Below are 19,596 nucleotides of genomic sequence, written 5' to 3' on the forward strand. Positions count from 1 at the left end.
GATGTTACATCATATGCACAATTAACAATTCACAACTTTCATTATAAAAATTGATAAAAACGGGAGCAAAAGGAATATTAAAATGGAGCTTTCAAGGAGCCTGTGCCCCAGGTCAAGCCTGAAATGGTAGCCTAAATCTACAATTCCCTTAGTTAAGGGAATTAACATGTCTTTCCTCAATTAACATGTCTTTCTCAGTACATGAGCATCTCACCATGTTGATAGTTACTCCAGTGGTTAAAGATACATTTTTCCCCCATACAGCATGGCACTAAGGAAACTATTTCAACTGATCTTAAACAAAAAGGCAGTCAGTCCTTTGCTTCAACATGGGAGAAAATTGGACTGTATTGTATTACTGAATGAGGCACAGTTTTCCAAAGTGGTTAAAGAATTTTCAAGGGTATTTTTTACTATCTCTGATTTTTACTAACTACTTTAGAATTTACCTCTCCTACCTGAGTGCCCTACCCACCCAAACACACACACAATGTGAGATGAGACTGGATCTGGCATTGAGCTGGGTGGGCTCTTTGAGGTTCCTGAAGAAGTGTAAGGTGCAGTCTCTGGTACACTGGAAGAATTTCAGATCTTCCTGTTTGAATTGCTGTCAAGGCAAGCAATCAGCAAGTCCAGAAGTCAGGATAATTTTATCTTAGAATCAAGGTAGTTTTGTGTTATTCTTAATGTGAAAAATGTCAAAACTTATATTTATCTTGTGATAAAGAATATTGTTTTGTCTATAACACATGCATATAGAAACCCACTGTGAAATTCCAAAGCAGATGCTAATTCAATTTATGGTAGAGCTGAATGATGGATTTATTGCTTGAATATTATTTCTTCAGTCTAACCAGATGGTGATGAAAATATAAAATAATCTTTATATACTTAAACCTGGATTGTATATTCATTCTCATAGCTGATGTGTAGAATGTCTTCTTGCAAAATCGTCTCAACTTTTTACTTTACAGTAACAAGATTATACATACAAGTAAGTAGCTTTATTGATTTTAAGTTTGCTGAATATTTTTTTCATTTCTTAGTTTCTAATTATGACTCCAACAGGTATTATCTTTTGATGCCTATGAAGAAGATGAAGTACATGATAAAAGGCAAGAAAAATATAGAATAAGACGCTATAAAATCTTCTTCTACCCTGAAGATGACACAATTCAAGTAAATGAACCAGAGGTGAAAAATAGCGGACTGCCTCAAGGTATCTATTTAAAGCAGAGTCACAGTTCTTTCATTTCTAAGTTCTGTCTTTATATACTGTCTTTCCCTAACTTTTTAAAAAGATACCATGGTACTGCTTAGGTGTCTAACTTGTTGGCAATAGTGAATATACACATGCCGTTAGCATATAGTTATTGATAGTGACTTACCGGATTTCTACCACCTACCTGAACATTGGCCATTTCTCTCACCCTTCAGTGACATGCGTGTATCCTTTCAGGTGCTGCTCTAGTGTGAGCAAACTCTCCCATGTATTGACCTGTTTTTTTTTTTGCTATGATCCCATTACTTCCTTCACAACACTCTCAAGGGAAGGGAGAAGACTGTTCTCTACTGCCACTTCCAGATTGGTATTCACTCTTTTCTTGAATTTACTGCCCACTTGCTTCAACCACCTACTCCTCAATCTCATACCTGTTAACTACAGACTTTGATGGTACTTCAACATAAGGTATTGTTCCTTCACCCTATGGATGTATGCTAGTCATCTTTATCCATACTCCACTTCAACAAGACAAGAGTTAACTCTGTGATGTGGTCACCAGAGAAGTTAATCTTTATTGGCATTATTAGAAGCATTGCAGAGATAAAGGGAGGTGACTGGTTTCTTCTGTTTGTGCTATAGTCCATCACATGGGATGATACTGAATTCTTTATGCCTTCAGGGGATAGCAAAGAATTGAAAATTGTCATGTGTAAGGGAAAATATTGAAATGGGAAATCTGTAAAGGGAAGACTCAGGTGTGCCTGATAAATGTCTTCAGAAATCTAAAGGGATATCATGTGGAAGAGGGGTGACCAAATTTTTTGTATCCTCAAGGACAAGTCCAAATAGATCAGAATTCAGGTCAGTTTTGAAGGGTGTATATCTCTGGGCTTACTAGATTTGTAAAACCTGATCCAATAAAGACAGTGCCTGGTCAGTATTTGTAACTGATTGTTTCATTTTGAATACAATTATTTCAATAACTAAAACTCACTTCTCTAATCCTTTGTGGTAATTAACAAAGCGTCCTGTGTTGATCAGAGATAAACTACTGACACATTTGGTCAGCCCCTTCTGAAGTGTGAGGAATAATGTTCTGGAAGAAAGCTTCCAGAAGTTGTAGTGGATGACTCTGGATGAGCATGGTCAGGGTTGGGTAGAGGAGAAGGGAGTCACATATTTGTTTGGTTACTGGTACAGATGGATGGCCCTGGGGACAGGTCAGGGGTTATTTTTTACTGACAGTTTAGTAGAGGTGTAAGAAGGGAGTCATATGTTTGGTGTTTGGTGTAGATTACCTTCCAAGGCCCCTTTGATCTCTGACAAGCCATGATTCTTGTGTAGATTATTGTCTCTTTCAGAGTATTGCCATCTTCAATATCTTAGGCTCTGAAATTGCCTTCTCTGACTATAGTCTCTACTTCATTTACTTTCCCTATTGTTTACTCCCACCATCTTTGTTCTTCATCCTCCTAGCAAAACATATGTTGAATGTGTTTATGTTTCTATATCCCCTGTGCTACTATCCTAACCCTGGCTACCCTTACTTCTTGGCTAGAGTAATGGGATAGCTGCCTAATAGATCTCTCTGATTCCATTTCTGCTCCTCCTACAGTCTGTTGTCTATGCAGCAGCCAGAGTGTAGTGTGGGATATTACCTTGATGCAGTGGTGGCCTACAAGAAGCATGCATGCAGGTTTTTTCAGAGACAACAGAACAGAAGTCTCATGGGCCAAATTAAAATGCATCAATCACATGATGCAATAAAATAATTTCAAATACATACCCAGAAGCAAGGGAAAAGAGATGAGGTAGGTTCACACACCTAGGACAGGGTAAAAGTGGGTGGAATGACTATGCTGCTTGAACATGGGTTAAGCAATAGTCTTGTCTGTGTTTTTCTGCCTCATCAGTCCTTCCTGCTAACAGTGTGGTTTGGAGACCAGAGTAGAAGTTCAATAAAGACGACACACAGAAAGGGCCTGGGGTAAGGGCATGCCCTCTATCAGAGAGATGCGGGGTCACGGGGCCTGGCCACAGCAGCAGCTCACCAAAAAGCCTGCTAAAGAGTAGAGGCTTTGTTTGTGTTTCTTGGGCAAAGGACACATGAGGCCAGAATGGATGTCACCAATAGATGAGTGGACGAATTACGACCTTATGAATATTGAGTACTCATGAATATTTACTACATCTTATAGATTAGTGTATCATGAGTATTTATTTATATATTTATTGTATGTGCGAATTACTTTATGTGTAATATCTATTACATATATTATTATTTTTAAATTAATTTCATTATTTTTCTTACAGATGTTTCTCCTTTTTCCCTCCACTGATTTTTCCCCCCGCTCCGTCCCCGCCCTGCCCCCAGCTTTGTTGTCCATGTCCATTGTTCATGCATACATGCATATATGTTCTGTGGTTTATCTCCCGCCCACCTCCCCTCTTCTGGGGATTGTCAGTTTGTACCCCACTTCCATGTCTCTGGGACTATCCCATTCCTCAGACTGTTATGTTCATAATATTCTACAAATAAGTGAGATCATATGATACTTGTCTTTCTCTGTTTGGCTTATTTGGCTTAGGATAAAACTTTCCAGGCCCTTCCATGTCATCATGAGGATAAGAGGTCTCTCTTTTTTATAGCTGCGTAGTACTTCATTGTGTATATGTACCACAGCTTTTTTATCCATTTGGCTACTGAGGGACATTTGGGCTATTTCCAGATCTTAACTATTATAAATAGTGCTACTATGAACATGGGGGTACATATATTCTTTCTGATTGGTGTTTCAGGTTTCTTAGGGTATATTCCTAAAAGTGGGATCATTGGGTCAAATGGAAGTTCAATTTTTAATTTTTTGAGGAAACACCATATTGTTTTCCAAAGTGGCTGCACCACTCTGCATTCCCACCAGCAGTGTATTAGAGTCCCCTTTTCTTGACCCTGGCCAACACTTGTTGTTTAAGGATATGTTGATGGCAGCCATTCTGACTGCCATTAGATACCTCATTGTTGTGAGGTGATACCTCATTGTTGTTTTAATTTTCATCTCTCTGATGATTAGTGATGTTGAGCATTTCCTCATATGTCTCTTAGCCATTTGTATGTCCTGTTTGGAGAGGTGTCTATTTAGTTCCTCTGCCCATTTTTTAATTGGGTTCTTTGTCTTCCTTTTATTGAGCTGTATGAACAATCTATATATTTTGGAAATTAACCCCTTATCTGATGTATCATTGGCAATTATGCTCTCCTATAGAGTGGGTTGCCTTTCTGTTTTGGTGGTTGTTTCTTTTGTTGTGCACAAGCTTTTGAGTTTGATGTAATCCCATGTATTCATTTTCTCCTTTGTTTCTGTTGCCTTAGGTGATGTATCAGTGAAAATTCTGCTGCGTATGATGTCTAAAATTTCTTGCCTACAGTTTTTTCTAGTTTCTTTATGGATTCATTGGTCACAATTATTTCATTTTTTTATGTTGAGTTTATTCTTGTATGTGGTGTAAGTTGATGGTCTAGTTTCATTTTTTTGCATGTAGCTGTCCGATTTTCCCAACACCATTTATTACAGTGCCTGTCTTTTCTCCACTGTATGCACTTGCCACCATTGTCAAATATTAATTGAGCATATTGTCTTGGGTCCATTTCTGGGTTCTGTATTCTGTTCCATTGATCTATCTGCTTGTTCTTGTGCCAGTACTAAGCTGTTTTCATTACAGGGGCTTTGTAGTATAACCTGAAATCTGGTAATGTGATTCCTCCAACTTTGTTCTTCTTTTTCAAGATTGTTGTGGCTATTTGGGGTCTTTTATGGTTTCATATGAACTTCTGAATTATTTGTTCTAGTACTTTGAAGTATGTCGTTGGTATTTTGATGGGTAATGCATTGAATCTATAGATTGCTTTGGGTACTATGGACATTTTAATGATGTTCATTCTTCCAGTCCATGAACAAGGTATGTGCTTCCACTTTTTTATATCTTCCTCTATTTCTTCTTTGAATGACCTGTAGTTTTCTGGAAATAGGTCCTTTCTTTCTTTGGTTAAGTTTATTACCAGGTATCTTAATTTTTTTTTGCTGTGATGGTAAATGGGATTGTTTTTTAGTTTCCCTTTCTGTGAGTTCATCATTGGTGTATATGAATGCCATCGATTTTTTGACGTTAATTTTGTATCCTGCTACTTTGCCAAATTCATTTATCAAGTCTAGTAAATTTTTTATGGAATCTTTGGGGTTTTCTACATATAATATCATGTCATCTTGGAATAATGACAGTTTCACTTTCTCCTTTCCAATTTGGATCCCTTTTATTTCTTCTTCCTGTCTGATTGCTGTGGCTAAGACTTCCAGTACTATGTTAACAAAGAGTGGCGAAATTGGGCATCCTTGTCTTGTTCTTGTTCTTAAGGGAAATGCATTTAATTTTTGCCCATTGAGTATGATGTTGGCTGTAGGTTTTTTATATATGGCCTTTATTATGTCAAAATATGATCCTTGTATTCTCAGATTTGTGAGCATGTGTATCAGAAATAGTTGCTGGATTTTGTCAAATACTTTTTCAGCATTTATTGATATGATCATATGAAATTTATCTTTCATTTTGTTTACGTGGTATATCACATGTATTGATTTGAGAAAAGTATACCAGCCTTGCATCCCCGGGATGAATCCCAGTTGGTCATGGTGAATAATTTTTTTGATGTATTGCTGGATTCGATTTGCTAGTATTTTGTTCAGGATTTTGGCATCTGTGTTCATCAGGGATATTGATCTGTAGTTTTCTTTCTTTGTAGTGTCTCTTTCTGGTTTTGGAATTAGAATTAGGCTAGCCTCATAAAATGAGTTTGGAAGTCTTCCTTCTTCTTGCATTTTTTGAAATAGTTTGAAGAGAATGGGTATTAATTCTTCTTCGAATGTTCAATAAAATTCCCCTGTGAAGCCGTCCAGGCCTGGGCTTTTGTTTGCTTGGAGAGTCTTGATTACATCTTCAATTTATTTTGTTGTTATTGGTCTGTTCAAGCATTCTATCTCTTTGTGGTTCAGTTTTAGGATACTATGAGTTTCTAGAAATTTGTCCATTTTGCTTAGATTATCCAATTTGTTGCTGTGTAATTGTTCATAATATTTGTTAACAATCCTTTGTTTTCCTGTGGTCTCAGTTATTATTTCTCTTGTTTCTGATTTTGTGCATTTGGGTTTTCTCTTTGTTTCTTGACGGGTCTAGCTAAGAGTCCAGAATTCTTGTTTATCTTTTCAACGAACCACCTTTGTTTCATTGATCCTTGGAATTGTGATTTTTTTTTTTTTTATCTCCATGTTGTTTATTTCTCCTCTGATCTTTACTATTTCCTTCCTTCTACTTGCTCTGGGGTTTTCTTTTTGTTTGCTTTCCAGTTGTTTAAATTGTGAGGTTAGATAGCCTACTAGAAATTTTTCTTGTTTCTTGAGGTAGGCCTGGAGTGCTATGAACTTCCCTCTCAGAACTGCTTTCGCTGCATACCATAGATTTTGTGTCATTGGTTCATTTTCAGTGGTTTCAAGAAAGTTATTAATTTCTTCCTTGATCTCTATGGTAACCCATTCATTGTTCAATAACATGCTATTTAGCCTCCATGTTTTTCAAATCTCTTTGCATGTTCTTGTTGCAATTGATTTTTAGTTTCATGCCATTGTGATCTGAGAAGACCCTTGATAAGATTTCAAACCTCTTGAATTTTTAGAGAGTTAGTTTGTGCCCTAACATGTGGTCTATGTTTGCGAATGTCCCATGTGCACTTGAGAAGAATGTGAATTCTGTAGTTTTGGGGTGTAATTCTCTGTAGATATCTATTAAATTCATTTGATCTAGTGCTTCATTTAGAGTCTGTGTTTCCTTGTTAATTTTTTTTGTCTAGATGATCTACCAGTGATGTCAGCAGGGTGTTGAAGGCCCCTGGTATGATTGTATTGCTGTTGATTTCTCCTTTGTTGTCCGCCAGAAGATTTTTAATATATGTTGGTGCTCCTATATTGAGTGCATGTGTGTTTACCAAGGTTACATCTTCTTGTTGGATAGGTCCTTTCAATATTATGTTGTGGCCTTCGTTGTCTCTAGTTATAGTCTTCATTTTGAAATCTACTGTATCAGATATGAGTACTGCTACCACAGCTTTTTTTTGCTTTACGTTTGGTTGAAAGATTTTTTTCCACCCTTCACTTTCAACCTATGTGAGTCCTTTGTCGTGAGGTGGGTCTTTTGTAAACAACATATATGTCAGTCATGCTTTCTGATTCAGTCAGCTACTCTGTGTCTTTTTTCAGAACATTCAATCCATTTACATTTAAGGTGATAATTTATATGTACTTATCTACTGATATTTTTGTTTAGTGTGGTTCTATTTTTCTTCCTATTTCTTCCACTAATTTACAGCAGTTCTTTTAGTATATTTTGCAGTGCTGGTTTGCTGTTAATATATTCCCTTAGCCTTTTTTTTGTCTGGCAAGCTCTTTATTTGACCTTCTATTTTGAATGATAGCCTGGCTGGATAGAGTAGTCTTGGATTTATATCCTTGTTTTTCATGACCTTGATTATTTCATGCCACTCCCCTCTGGCCTTTAGTGTTTTTGTGGAGAAGTCAGCTGAGAGCCTTATGGAGTTTCCTTTGTAGGTAACCTGTTGCTTATCTCTTGCTGCCTTTAGGATTCTCTCTTTGTCTTTAATTTTTGGCATTTTAATTACTATGTGTCTTGGTGTTGGTGTGTTTGGATTCTTCTTACTTGGGCCTCTCTGTGCTTCTCTAACTTGAATGCCTTCTTCCTTCACCAAGTAGGAAAGTTTTCTGGCACTATTTCTTCAAATATATTTTCTAACCCTTGCCCATATTCTTCTTCTTTGGGGACTCCTATGATGCGAATGTTATTACGTTTTCAGTTGTCCCACAGTTCTCTTAAGCTATCTTCCTGTTTTTTAATTGGTTTTTCCTTTTGGTGTTCTGATTGGTTGATATTTTCTACCCTGTCTTCTAATTCACTAATCCAGTCCTCAGCTTCCTCTACTCTGCTGGTTAGTCCTTCCAATGTGTTCTTAATTTCTGCTATTTCATTCTTCTTTTCCACTTGGTTGGTTTTCAATGTTTCTATATCTTTACTCATGGTGCTGATGTCCTTACTCATGCTGTTGAGCTTCCTCTGGGTCATGTCTCTGAACTCTACCTTTGATAACTTGCTTAACTGCATTTCATTTATCTCGTCTTTGATAGAATTCTCTTGTTCTTTCATTTGGTATTTGTTTCTTTGTTTCACCATTTTGGCTATTTCAGTGGGTTTTGGAGACTGCCAAAAATTCCCTGTATGTGTTGGTGTTCTGCTGTTTGTGGCTCCCTCTGCTGCATTTGGATGAGCTTGGATGGGCCCACATTAAACACCACTGTGAAGTCTTACTTTCCTTGGTCGATTTGCAAGCCCAAGAAAAGTTCAGTTATCCTCTAGCTTTTTCCTGGAGATTAGTATTCTCAGTTACTGAGTGCCTTGGAATGTTGCCCTGGATTGTGCATAAGAGGATTTCCAGAGGGTGGGATAGGTGCTGGTTGTTAATGAGCCTGAATTTGCATTTCTTTGCCTCTCCTGAGAAAGGCTAAATATCCAAGGAGGGGGGTGGAGGCTGCTGCTTTTCCCCACAGCTCTGGGAAGGAGCACCCTGGCCACCATCCTTTGTGGACGCAACTCAACAAAAACTCTGAGGGCCCTCCAAATCCCGGTTTTCCTCACAGAGTTCCAACCCAGTCTGCCCTCCCTCTATTGTAGCCTCCAGGTGAATGGCTGTGGCTATTTTTGTGCTTTGTCCTGGCTCTCTGGGCTGTGGGGTAGGCTTGGTCTTTATTCCCCAAGGGTGATGCTCCCAGGTAAGACTGCTGCTGCCTGTGGGCTCCCAGCCCTTCACCCTCTCATGCCTCTGCAGATCCTACCAGTGTCCTTGTTTATATGTCCCTGTCCTGTTGCTTTTCTATTGTTTTTGTTTGTTTGTTTTTGAGAATTTGTCCTTATTTTAGTTGTAATTCTTGTTTGGTCCTGGGAGCTCCTCTGTGTATCTTCTATTCACTCCACCTCCATTTTCACATCCTCTGTGCCTATCTTGTGTGCAGCTGGGTTGCACAGGCCTTCCTGGTGCCCTGGCACCCTGCAGTTCCTGGAGGTAACTGGATCACACTGTCCCTTTGGGGACCAGGCTCTATGCCTATGTTATGGGCTGCTGGGTAGCACAGGCCTCTGTGATGCTTCAGCACCCTGCAGGTCCAGCGGGTAACTAGATTGCGCAGTCCCTGCTGGGTTGCACAAGCCTCTCTGGTGCTTCAGCACCCCGCAGGTCCAGGGGGTAATTGGATGACACCGTCCCTGCTTGGTCACACAGGCCTCTCTGGTGCTTCAGCACCCCACAGGTCCTGTGGGTACCTAGATAGTACAGTCAGTGCTGGGTAGCACAGGCCTCTCTGTTGTTGCAGCACCCCGCAGGTTCTGAGGGCAACTGGATCGTACAGTCCCTGCTGGGTTGCACAGGCCTCTCTGGTGCCCCCACATCCTGCAGGTCCCACAAGAGGGCAGCTGGATCACACCAGTCTCTCTCGGGCTCTGGCTTCCCACTGCTCTTGTGGGCTACTGGACTGTACAGGCCTCTGTCGAGCACCAGGTTCCACTGCTGGCAGCTGGGGAGTGCTGCTGCCCGTGGAGCTCAACTCCTGCTCAGCTTTTGCTGTAGTTTTGGGGGATGGGTATCATCTGCTGGTCTGTGCTTCTGTTTCCTGGGGATGGTTGTGTGCTCCCCAGCCTCTGTTGCTGGGGGTATATCTCAACTCTGATTGGGCTGCTACTATGGGGGATGGCGCTGGGTTCCTGGCTGTCCATGGCTTTTGCGACTGGCCCCTTGGGAGCTCCACCACTGTGCACCAGTCTGTGTTGACACAATGTCCACTGGTCTTATTGTGCCAGGTGTGATGGTGGGCTCAGGTTGTTGGGCCCTAGCCACTCCCACTGCCTCCACCCAGGGAAGACCTAGTATCTTCCAAAATGGTGGGCCCATTCCTGGGTGTAGGGAGAAGTGCCCTGACAAGCCACTTACCTCAGTAGCCGGCTGCTCCCTGTCCACAGCACAGGAGCCTTCTGCTCCGTGTCTTTGCACTGCAGGAGGTTGGTCATTCACCTTCACGTCCACTCACACTCTCTCACACACTAGTTCACTCTCTCACACACTCACCCTCCCTCTGGTCCTGCCCGCCGCCATCTCCGAACCCTATTCCTAGAGCCTTTTGAAGAAAGCTGTGGAGTAGGCCCAAGCTGGCCATGCCCCATTGCTCCTTCCACTTGGCATAAGCTCAGTAGGGTGGGGTTACTAGGTCAGGAGGATGAGTGAGACAAGTGGGTACCCTACTGGGAGCACCTTGGTCAGGCACACAATACAGAGAATGTAGATCCTATTCCAGAGACATACCACTCAGTCTCTGCTTGAATCTCCAATTCTAGCTCCGGAAGGAGGAGTGCACCATCAGTTCAGGTCAGGTGCAACCAGCTGTCCTCACTGCATGAGCAAGCTCAGCAGGGTGGGGCCACTGGGACTTGGGAAAACAAATCAAGACAGTCCTCCATTGGTGGTGCTGGTGGAACCTGAGGGAGGGGAGCAAGTTCTATGCCTCCTTTTTAGATGCGTAGCTGTGCCCACTCCAGCCCTGGACCAGAGCCTCTGAGGGAGATGTGATCTGAAGGTCCCAGCTCTTTGTTCCCAGCAGCATTTGAAGGGTCTTTTTAGGATCCAAACTTTGTAGACATGATGACAAGTGGCAACTCCCATTGTACATTGATTCACCGAAAAATACCTGCCTCTAGACTTGGATGATGTACCCTAGGTCTACAGTGTTACTAAAATGAACTCAACATACTTAATTCTGGGAGGTGAATTCCTAAAAACTAAATTTAGTGGTATGAGCAAGATCTAAAGCAAGTCCCAACTGAGTGAAATGAAAACATATTAAACATAAAGGGTTCTATCATCATCTTGATCTAAACCACAGGGAAATGTTACAAAGTTAAAGCTTTCATAGTATAATCAGATAGCAGAGCCTTTAAAAACTGGAAGATGGATGTAAAATTTCAAGATAAGGAAGAGCTTAAAAGTAAGCATCTGGTACCTGGACATCTGCCCAACTTGGGGCATTTTAGAATATAAAAATATAAATATTTAAAGGGAAAATATAGTGCTTTCATTGTTTTTCCATTTTACAGCATTATTTTTATTTTATACCCTGATGCACTTGAGTGTTCTTCAGTGTGTGCCAAAGACATGGCATCCTGCCCATCTCTTTGATATTCCACAACAAATTTCTGCTGGTGGAATTTCTGTCTTTTGTTTTTGTTTTTGTTTTTGTTTTTTTTTGTTTTTTTTTTATCATGGAAGACTATAAACACACAAATCACCAATAAATAGAAATTTCAATTCCCAAAGGATACAGTTGAGAGATCCCACGAATATTTTATTGAAAGCTGTCTTGTGCAGCTATACATTTCAAATGGCTCACATTAGTTTTCTGATTAACATGGAATTGTGACTTTGGATTTCTTGTTACTAAAATTTTTTTATTTAGTGTTGGACCTGCCTCTTTTTCCAACCCATGGATGGTCAGCACTGTTTTCTGCTACCACAAAAAAATTCTGAAAACCATCTAGTGATAGAAGTATGGGAGCTAAGATAAGAAAGAATGTAGGGGTCTGGGATATGCAGGCTTCTAAGGGAGGAGCAGCTTCATCATCTTTTTTTTCCCTTTTTTGCTTTTCATGGTAGCTGGAAGTTCTTCTCCCTATTTCTATCCTGTTTTGCTTATAAAACTCCCTCCCCTCCTTCACTTAATTTGTGGCTTCACTACAGTGAGATATAGTTCTGTGCAAACTAAAAAGTAATGGTATTTACTTTGAGCTTGAAAACCCAGGATCAAGATCTTTTTCTGCCATTTGTTAGAGCATGACCTTAGGCATGTCACTTAACTACTCTGAGCTTTGGTTTTCTTATCTATAAACTGAATATTTATATTTCATGCATCATCTGCCTCATGGGATTATTGAAGATTGAGAAAATATATGTAGAGCATATATTAAGGCTATGATTATGATGATGATGATTTCAAAGTGCAGTGGGTGGCTAGTTCTTTTCACCTAGAAAAATATAGAATTCCTATTCAAAATCTTACTAAACAGAACAGAAATCATCACTAATTTGCTTATATGAATTGTTATAATGAAGTACAAATGCAAGATAGAAGGATATTCTGAAGAAGCTCCTGGCTACTGAATAAATCTTACATATTATAAAAAACTGTCACAATATAAGTATTTTTAAAGAGATACATAATGGTTCCAGAAAATACCTGAAATGCTCATGCATTTATAGATGTATAAGTAGGCAATTTGTTTTAAATGTCTAATCTTGAATCATTAAATAACTTCCATACTGTTTTCAGTGGCATAAATTAAAGGCTAATTGAATTATAATTTTCCCAGTAAAATTATATTATCTTGTATGTGGTACATTTATTAATTAATTAATTAATTTTTGTTACAGATATTTCTCCTTCCCCCCCCCACTGATACCCCACTTCCCATCCCTCTCCACACAGTCCCCAGCTTTGTTGTCCATGTCTATTGTTCATGTATACATGCATATAAGTTCTATGGTTTATCTCTCCACCCTGATCCCCCTTCTGGGAATAGTCAGTCTGTACAGACTGTACCCCACTAACACACCTCTGGGAATACCCCATTCCTCAGACTGTTATGTTCATTATATTCCACAAATAACTGAGATCATATGATACTTGTCTTTCTCTGCTTGGCTTGTTTCACTTAGAATAATACTCTCCAGGTCCCTCCACATTGTCTCAAAGGATAAGAGATCTTTCTTTATTGCAGCTGAATAGTACTCCATCGTGTATATGTACCACAGCTTTTTTATCCATTTGTCTACTGATGGACATTTGGGCTGTTTCCAGATCTTAGCTATTGTAAATAGTGTTGCTATGAACATGGGAGTACATACATTCTTCCAGATTGGTGTTTCAGGCTTCTTAGAGCATATTCCTAGAAGTGGGATCACTGGGTCACAGGGCAGTTCAACTTTTAATTTTTTGAGGTAACACCATATTGTTTCCCACAGTGGCTTAACCAGTGTTCATTCCCACCAGCAGTGTACTAGAGTCCCCTTTTCTTCACACCCTCGCCAACACTTGTTTGATGATTTTTTATGGCAGCCATTCTGACAGGTGTGAGGTAATAACTCCTTGTTGTTTTAATTTGCATCTCTCTGATGATTAGTGATATTGAGAATTTCTTCATATGTCTCTTAGACATTTGTATGTCCTGTTTGGAGAGGTGTCTATTTAATTCCTGTGCCCAGTTTTAAATTGGGTTCTTTGTCTTCCTTTAGTTGAGCTGTATGAGCACTCTATATATTTTGTAAATTAACCCCTTATCTGATGTATTGTTGGCAATTATGCTCTCCTATAGTGTGGGTTGCCTTTCCATTTTGGTGGTTGTTTCTTTTGTTGTGCAGAAGCTTTTGAGTTTAATGTAGTCCCATGTGTTCATTTTCTCCTTTGTTTCTGTTGCTTTGGTGATGTATCAGTGAAAATTCTGCTGTGTATGATGTCTAAAATTTTGTTGCCTACAGGTTGTTCTAGGATTTTTATGGATTCATGAGTCACTTTTAAATCTTTTTACCATTTTGAGTTTATTCTTGTGTATGGTGTAAGTTGATGGTCTAGTTTCATTTTTTTGCATGTAGCTGTCCAATTTTCCCAACAGCATTTATTAAAGAGGCTGTCTTTATCCAATGCATGCTCTTGCCAACTCTGTCAAATATTAATTCAGCATAGTGTCTTGGATCCCTTTCTGGGTTCTCTGTTCTTTTCCACTGGTCTATATGCCTGTTCTTGTGCCAGTACCAGGCTCTTTTGATTACAGTGGCTTTGTACTATAACCTGAAATCTGCTAATGTAATCCCTTCTACTTTGTTATTTTTTTTCAAGATTGCTGTGGCTATTTGAGGTCTTTTCAGGTTCCATATGAACTTTTGAAGTATTTGTTCTAGTTCTGTGAAGTATGTCATTGGTATTTTGATGGGATTTCATTGAATCTATAGATTGCTTTCAGTAATATGGACATTTTAATGAAGTTAAATCTTTTAATCCATGAACAAGGTATGTGCTTTCACTTTTTTATATCTTCCTTGTATATTTTTTCAATGACCTGTAGTTTTCTGTGAATAGGTCCTTAATTCCTTTGGTTAAATTTATTCCTAGGTATTTTAATTTTTTGCAATCATGGTAAATGGGATTGGTTTTTAGTTTCCTTTTCTGTGAGTTCATCATTGGTGTATAAGAATGCCAACAATTTCTTGGCGTTAATTTTGTATCATGCTACTTTGCTAAATTCATTTATTAAGTCTAGTAAACTTTTGATGGAGTCTTTGGGGTTTTCTACATCTAGTATCATGTCATCTGCAAATAATGACAGTTTCACTTCTTCCATTCCAATTTGGATCCCTTTTATTTTTATTTTTTCTTGTCTGATTGTTCTGCTAAGACTTCCAGTACTATGCTAACGAAGAGTGGCAAAAGTGGGCATCCTGGTCTTGTTCCTGTTCTTAAGGGAAATGGTTTTAGTTTCTGCCCATTGAGTAAGATGTTGGCTGTAGGTCTTTCATATATGGCCTTTATTATGTCAAGATATGATCCCTCTATTGTCACATGGCTGAGCGTTTTTACCAGAAATGCATGCTGGATTTTGTTGAAGGCTTTTTCGGCATCTACTGATACGGACATGTCACTTTTATTCTTCATTTTATTTATGTGGTGTATCACATTTATTGATTTTCGAATATTGTAGTAGCTTTGCATTCCTGGGATGAATCCCACTTGGTCATGGTGAATGATTTTTTTTTTTTTGTTGATGTATTGCCAGATCCGAATTGCTGGTATTTTGTTCAGGATTTTGGCGTCTATGTTCATCAGTGATATTGGTCTGTAGATTTCTTCCTTTGTAATGTTTTTTTACTGGTTTTGGAATTAGAATTATGTTGGCCTTATAAAACAAGTTTGGAAGTCTTTCTTCTTGAATTTTTTGAAATTGTTTGAGGAGAATGGGTGTTAGTTTTTTTTTTTTTTGAATGTTCGGTAAAACTCCCCTGTAAAGCCCCTGGGCTTGGGCTTTTGTTTGCTGGGAGAGTCTTGAATACATCTTCAAATTCCTTAGTTGTTATTGGTCTGTTCAAGTTTTCTATCTCTTCCAGGTCCAGTTTTGGGAGAATATGTGTTTCTAGAAATTTGTCCATTTCGCTTAGATTGTGGAATTTTTTGCCATATAATTGTTTATAATAGTTGTTAACGATCTTTTGTATTTCTGTGGTGTCAGTTGTTATTGTCCTCATTAATTTCTGATTTTGTGTATTTGGGTTCTCTCTCTTTGTTTCTTGGTGAGTCTAGCTAAGGGTCCATCAATCTTGTTTATCTTTTTGGAAAACCAGCTCTTTGTTTCATTGATTCTTTGAATTGTTGTTTTGGTTTCCATGTCATTTATTTATTTATTTATTTTGTTTCCATGTCTTTACTATTTCCATCCTTCTACTTGCTCTGGGGTTTTCTTTTTGTTTGCTTTCTAGTTATTTAAGTTGTGAGGTTAGACAGTCTATTGGAGATTTTTCTTGTTTCTTGAGGTAGGCCTGCAGTACTATACACTTCCCTCTCAGAACTGCTTTCACTGTATCACATAGAGTTTGTGTTCTTGTCTGTTCATTTTCATTGGTTTCCAGGAAGTTTATAATTGTTTCCTTATCTCCTCGGTAACTCATTTGTTGTTTAATAACATGCTATTTAGCCTCCATTGTTCAAATGTCTTTGTATGTTCTTGTTGCAATTGATTTCTAGTTCCATGCCATTTTGATCAGAGAAGATGCTTGATATGATTTCAATCTTCTTGAACTTGTAGAAACTTAATTTATGTCCTAACATGTGGTCTATCTTTGAGAATGTACCATGTGCCCTTGAGAAGAATGTGAATTCTGTAGTTTTGGGGTGTAATTTTCTGTAGATATCCATGAAATCCAGTTGGTCTAGTGCTTTCTTTAGAGTCTCTGTTTCCTTGCTAATTTTTTCTCGAGAGGATCTATCCAGTGGTGTCAGCGGGGTGTTGAAGTCCCCTTATATGATTATATTCCTATCATTTTCTCCTTGGAAGTCTTCCAGAAGATTTTTAATATATTTAGGTGCTCCTATAATGGGTGCATATATGTTTATCAAGGTTATATTTTCCTGTTGGAAAGATCCTTCCAATATTATGTAGTGGCCTTCTTTGTCTCTAGTTATGACCTTCATTTTGAAATCTATTTCAGCAGATATGCGTATTGCTACCCCAGTTTTTTTCTCCTTTCTCTTTGCTTGGAAGATTTTTTTTCATCCCTTCACTTTCAACTTATGTGAATCCTTTGTTTTGAGGTGGGTCTCTTGTAAACAACATATAGATGAGTCATGCTTTCTTAACCAATCAGCTACTCTGTGTCTTTTTGTGGGAGCATTCAATTCATTTACATTTAAGGTGATGATTGATATGTACTTATTTATTGCTATTTTTGTTTAGTGTGGTTATATTTTTCTTCCTATTTCTCCTGCTAATTACAGCAGTCCTTTTAACATTTCTTGAAGTGCTAGTTTGGTGCTAATATATTCCCTTTGCCTTTTTTGACATTCTATTTTGAATGATAGCCTTGCTGGATAGAGTAGTCTTGGATTCAGATCCTTGTTTTTCATGACCTTGATTACCTCATGCCATTCCCTTCTGGCCTGTAGTGTTTCTGTTGAGATGTCAGCTGAGAGCCTTATGGGGTTTCTTTTGTAGGTAACCTGTAGCTTCTCTCTTGCTGCTTTTAGGATTCTCTCTTTGTTTTTAATTTTTGCACTTTGATTACTATGTGTCTTGGTGTGGGGCCTGTTTGGGCCTTCTTACTTGGGGCTCTATGTGCTTCTTGGAGTTGAATGCCTTCTTCCTTCATCAAGTTAGGAAAGTGTTCTGTCACTATTTTTTCAAATATATTCTCTGACCACTGCTCATTTTCTTCTTCTTCGGGGACTCCTATGATGCGAATGTTATTATGTTTCCTGTTGTCTCACAGTTCTGTTAAGCTGTTTTCCTGTTTTTTCATTTTTTTTTTTCCTTTTGGTTTTCTGTTTGTTGATTTTTTTCTACCCTATCTTCTAATTCACTGATCCGTTTCTCAGCTCCTCTACTCTGCCATTTAGACTTTCCAATGTGTTTTTGTTTCTGATATGTCATTCTTCATTTCTTTTTGGTGGTTTTTAATTTCCAGCTGGTTGATTTTCAACATTTCTATGTCTCATGGTGCTCATGTCCTTACATATGCTGTTGAGCTTCCTCAAGATCATGGCTCTGAATTCTAGTTCTGTTAACTTGCTTAACTGCACCTCATTTATCTCATCTTTGGTAGAGGTCTATTGTTCTTTCATTTGGCTTTTGTTTCTGTTTTTCACCATTTTGGCTATCACAGTCGGCTTTGGAGCCTGCCAAATTTTCCCTGTGGGTCTTGGTATTCTGCTGTTTGTAGATCCCTGTCCTAGGTTTGGATGAGGCAGGGAGGACCCACGTTAAATGCCACTGTCAAGTCTTAACTTTCCTCGTTAGAGTTGCTAGCCCAGGGAATGGTAGTTAGCCCCTTGCTTTTTGCCTGGAGGCTATTAGTAGCCCGAAGAACCTTGGTTTCTGAGTTGAATGAAAAACTCCCTCAGGTGCTCAGTATAAGAAGATTTCCCAAGGTTGGGGCAGATGCTGGTTGTTAATGGGCCTCAATTTGCATTTCAATGGCCACCAGGTGGGGTTGAATCTCTGAGGGAGTGGCCATTGCCTCTCCCCAGGGCCCCAGGAAAGAGTAAGATGACCACAGTTCTGCGTGGCTGCAACTCAGCAAAAGGTCTGAGCACCCTCCAAATCCCGAGTGTCCCCACACTGTTCCAGTCCAGTCTGCCCTCCCTCTGCAGGAGCCCAAGGTGAGTGGCTGCTGCCAATTTAGCCTCTGTCCGAGCTCTGTGCTGTGGTGCCACTTGGGACTTTAACCTGAGGGTGCCGCTCCCAGCTAAGGCCATTGTTTCCGGCTGCGGCAGCTCCCAGCCGAGGGTGTAGCTCCTAGCCGAGGTCACAGGTCCCAGCCGCGGCAGCCACTGCATTCCCTAGCCGAGGCCTCTGCAACTCCCAACCCAGATCGCTGCAGACCGTGGGCTCCCGGCCCCCTCTCGTGTTTTTGTGAGCCTACCAGGATTGAGTCATTGTCCCTGTTTATGTTGTCCTCCAAGCTGCTTTTTGGTTGCCTTTTCCTGACGATTTGTCTTTATTTTTGTTGTAATTCCAGTTTGGTCCTGGGAGATGGTCTGTGTAGCTTTCATTCATTCCACCGCCATTTTCCTATTGTTATCTTTTTAATGTATTGCTAAATTCAATTTGCTAGTATTTTGTTGAAAATTTTTACAGCTGCATTCATCAGAGTAGTTGGCCTATAATTTTCTTTCTTTGTGGTATCTTTATCTGATTTTAGAATCAGGATGATGGCAGCTTTGTAAAATGAGATGGGGAATATTCCTTCCTCTTGAATTTTTTAGTAGTTGTTTGAGAAGGATAGGTGTTAGTTCTTCCTTGAATGTTTGGTAAAATTCACCTGTGAAGCAATCCAGTCCAGGACTTTCATTTGTCGGGAGATTTAGATTACTGCTTGAACTTCTTTGGTTATACTTAATGTGTTCAGATTTTCTGTTTCTTCTTGTTTCAGTCTTGGAAGATTGTATATTTCTAGAAATTAATTGCTCATAGTATTTTCTTATGATCCTTTGCATTTCTGTGGTTCTACTTGTTACTTCTCTTTCATTTTTTATTTTATTTATTTGGATCCTCTCATTCTTTTTCTTGAAGATTCTGGTTAAAGGTTTGTCATTCTTGTTTATTTTTTCAAAGAACTAGTTCTTGGTTTCATTGAGCTGTTATATTTTTAAGACTATTCTGTTTATTTCTGCTCTGATATTTGTTATTTTCTTTTTTTTTATTTTTTTTATTTTTATTTATTTTTATTTATTTTTTATTGATTAATTTTTGTTACAAATGATTCTCCTTTTTTCCCCCAGTGGTTCCCCCCTCCCCCTTCCCTCCCCGCCCCTTCCCCCGATTGTTGTCCATGTCCACTGTTCATGCCTATATGCATATAAATTCTGTTGTTCATCCCTCTCTCAGCTCCCCACTCCTTAGGGGATTGTCCTCAAACTGTTATGTTCATTATATTCCAGAAATCAGTGAGATCATATGAA

The 19,596-nt window shown here is 39.1% G+C and overlaps 1 protein-coding gene across 1 annotated transcript in view; it reads left to right on the forward strand.

Moving 5' to 3' along the window:
* The window catches only part of EFHC2 (EF-hand domain containing 2), a 226,214-nt gene that overhangs the window by 38,749 nt on the left and 167,869 nt on the right, over nucleotides 1–19,596 (forward strand). The window contains exon 2 of the mRNA XM_036271414.1: nucleotides 1,069–1,219. Within this exon, the coding sequence (XP_036127307.1) occupies nucleotides 1,069–1,219 (151 nt within the window). The remainder of the gene's footprint in view (nucleotides 1–1,068; nucleotides 1,220–19,596) is intronic.

Source organism: Molossus molossus, unplaced genomic scaffold, assembly GCF_014108415.1.
Source record: "Molossus molossus isolate mMolMol1 unplaced genomic scaffold, mMolMol1.p scaffold_m16_p_2, whole genome shotgun sequence".
In the NCBI taxonomy this organism is placed as follows: Eukaryota; Metazoa; Chordata; class Mammalia; order Chiroptera; family Molossidae; genus Molossus; species Molossus molossus.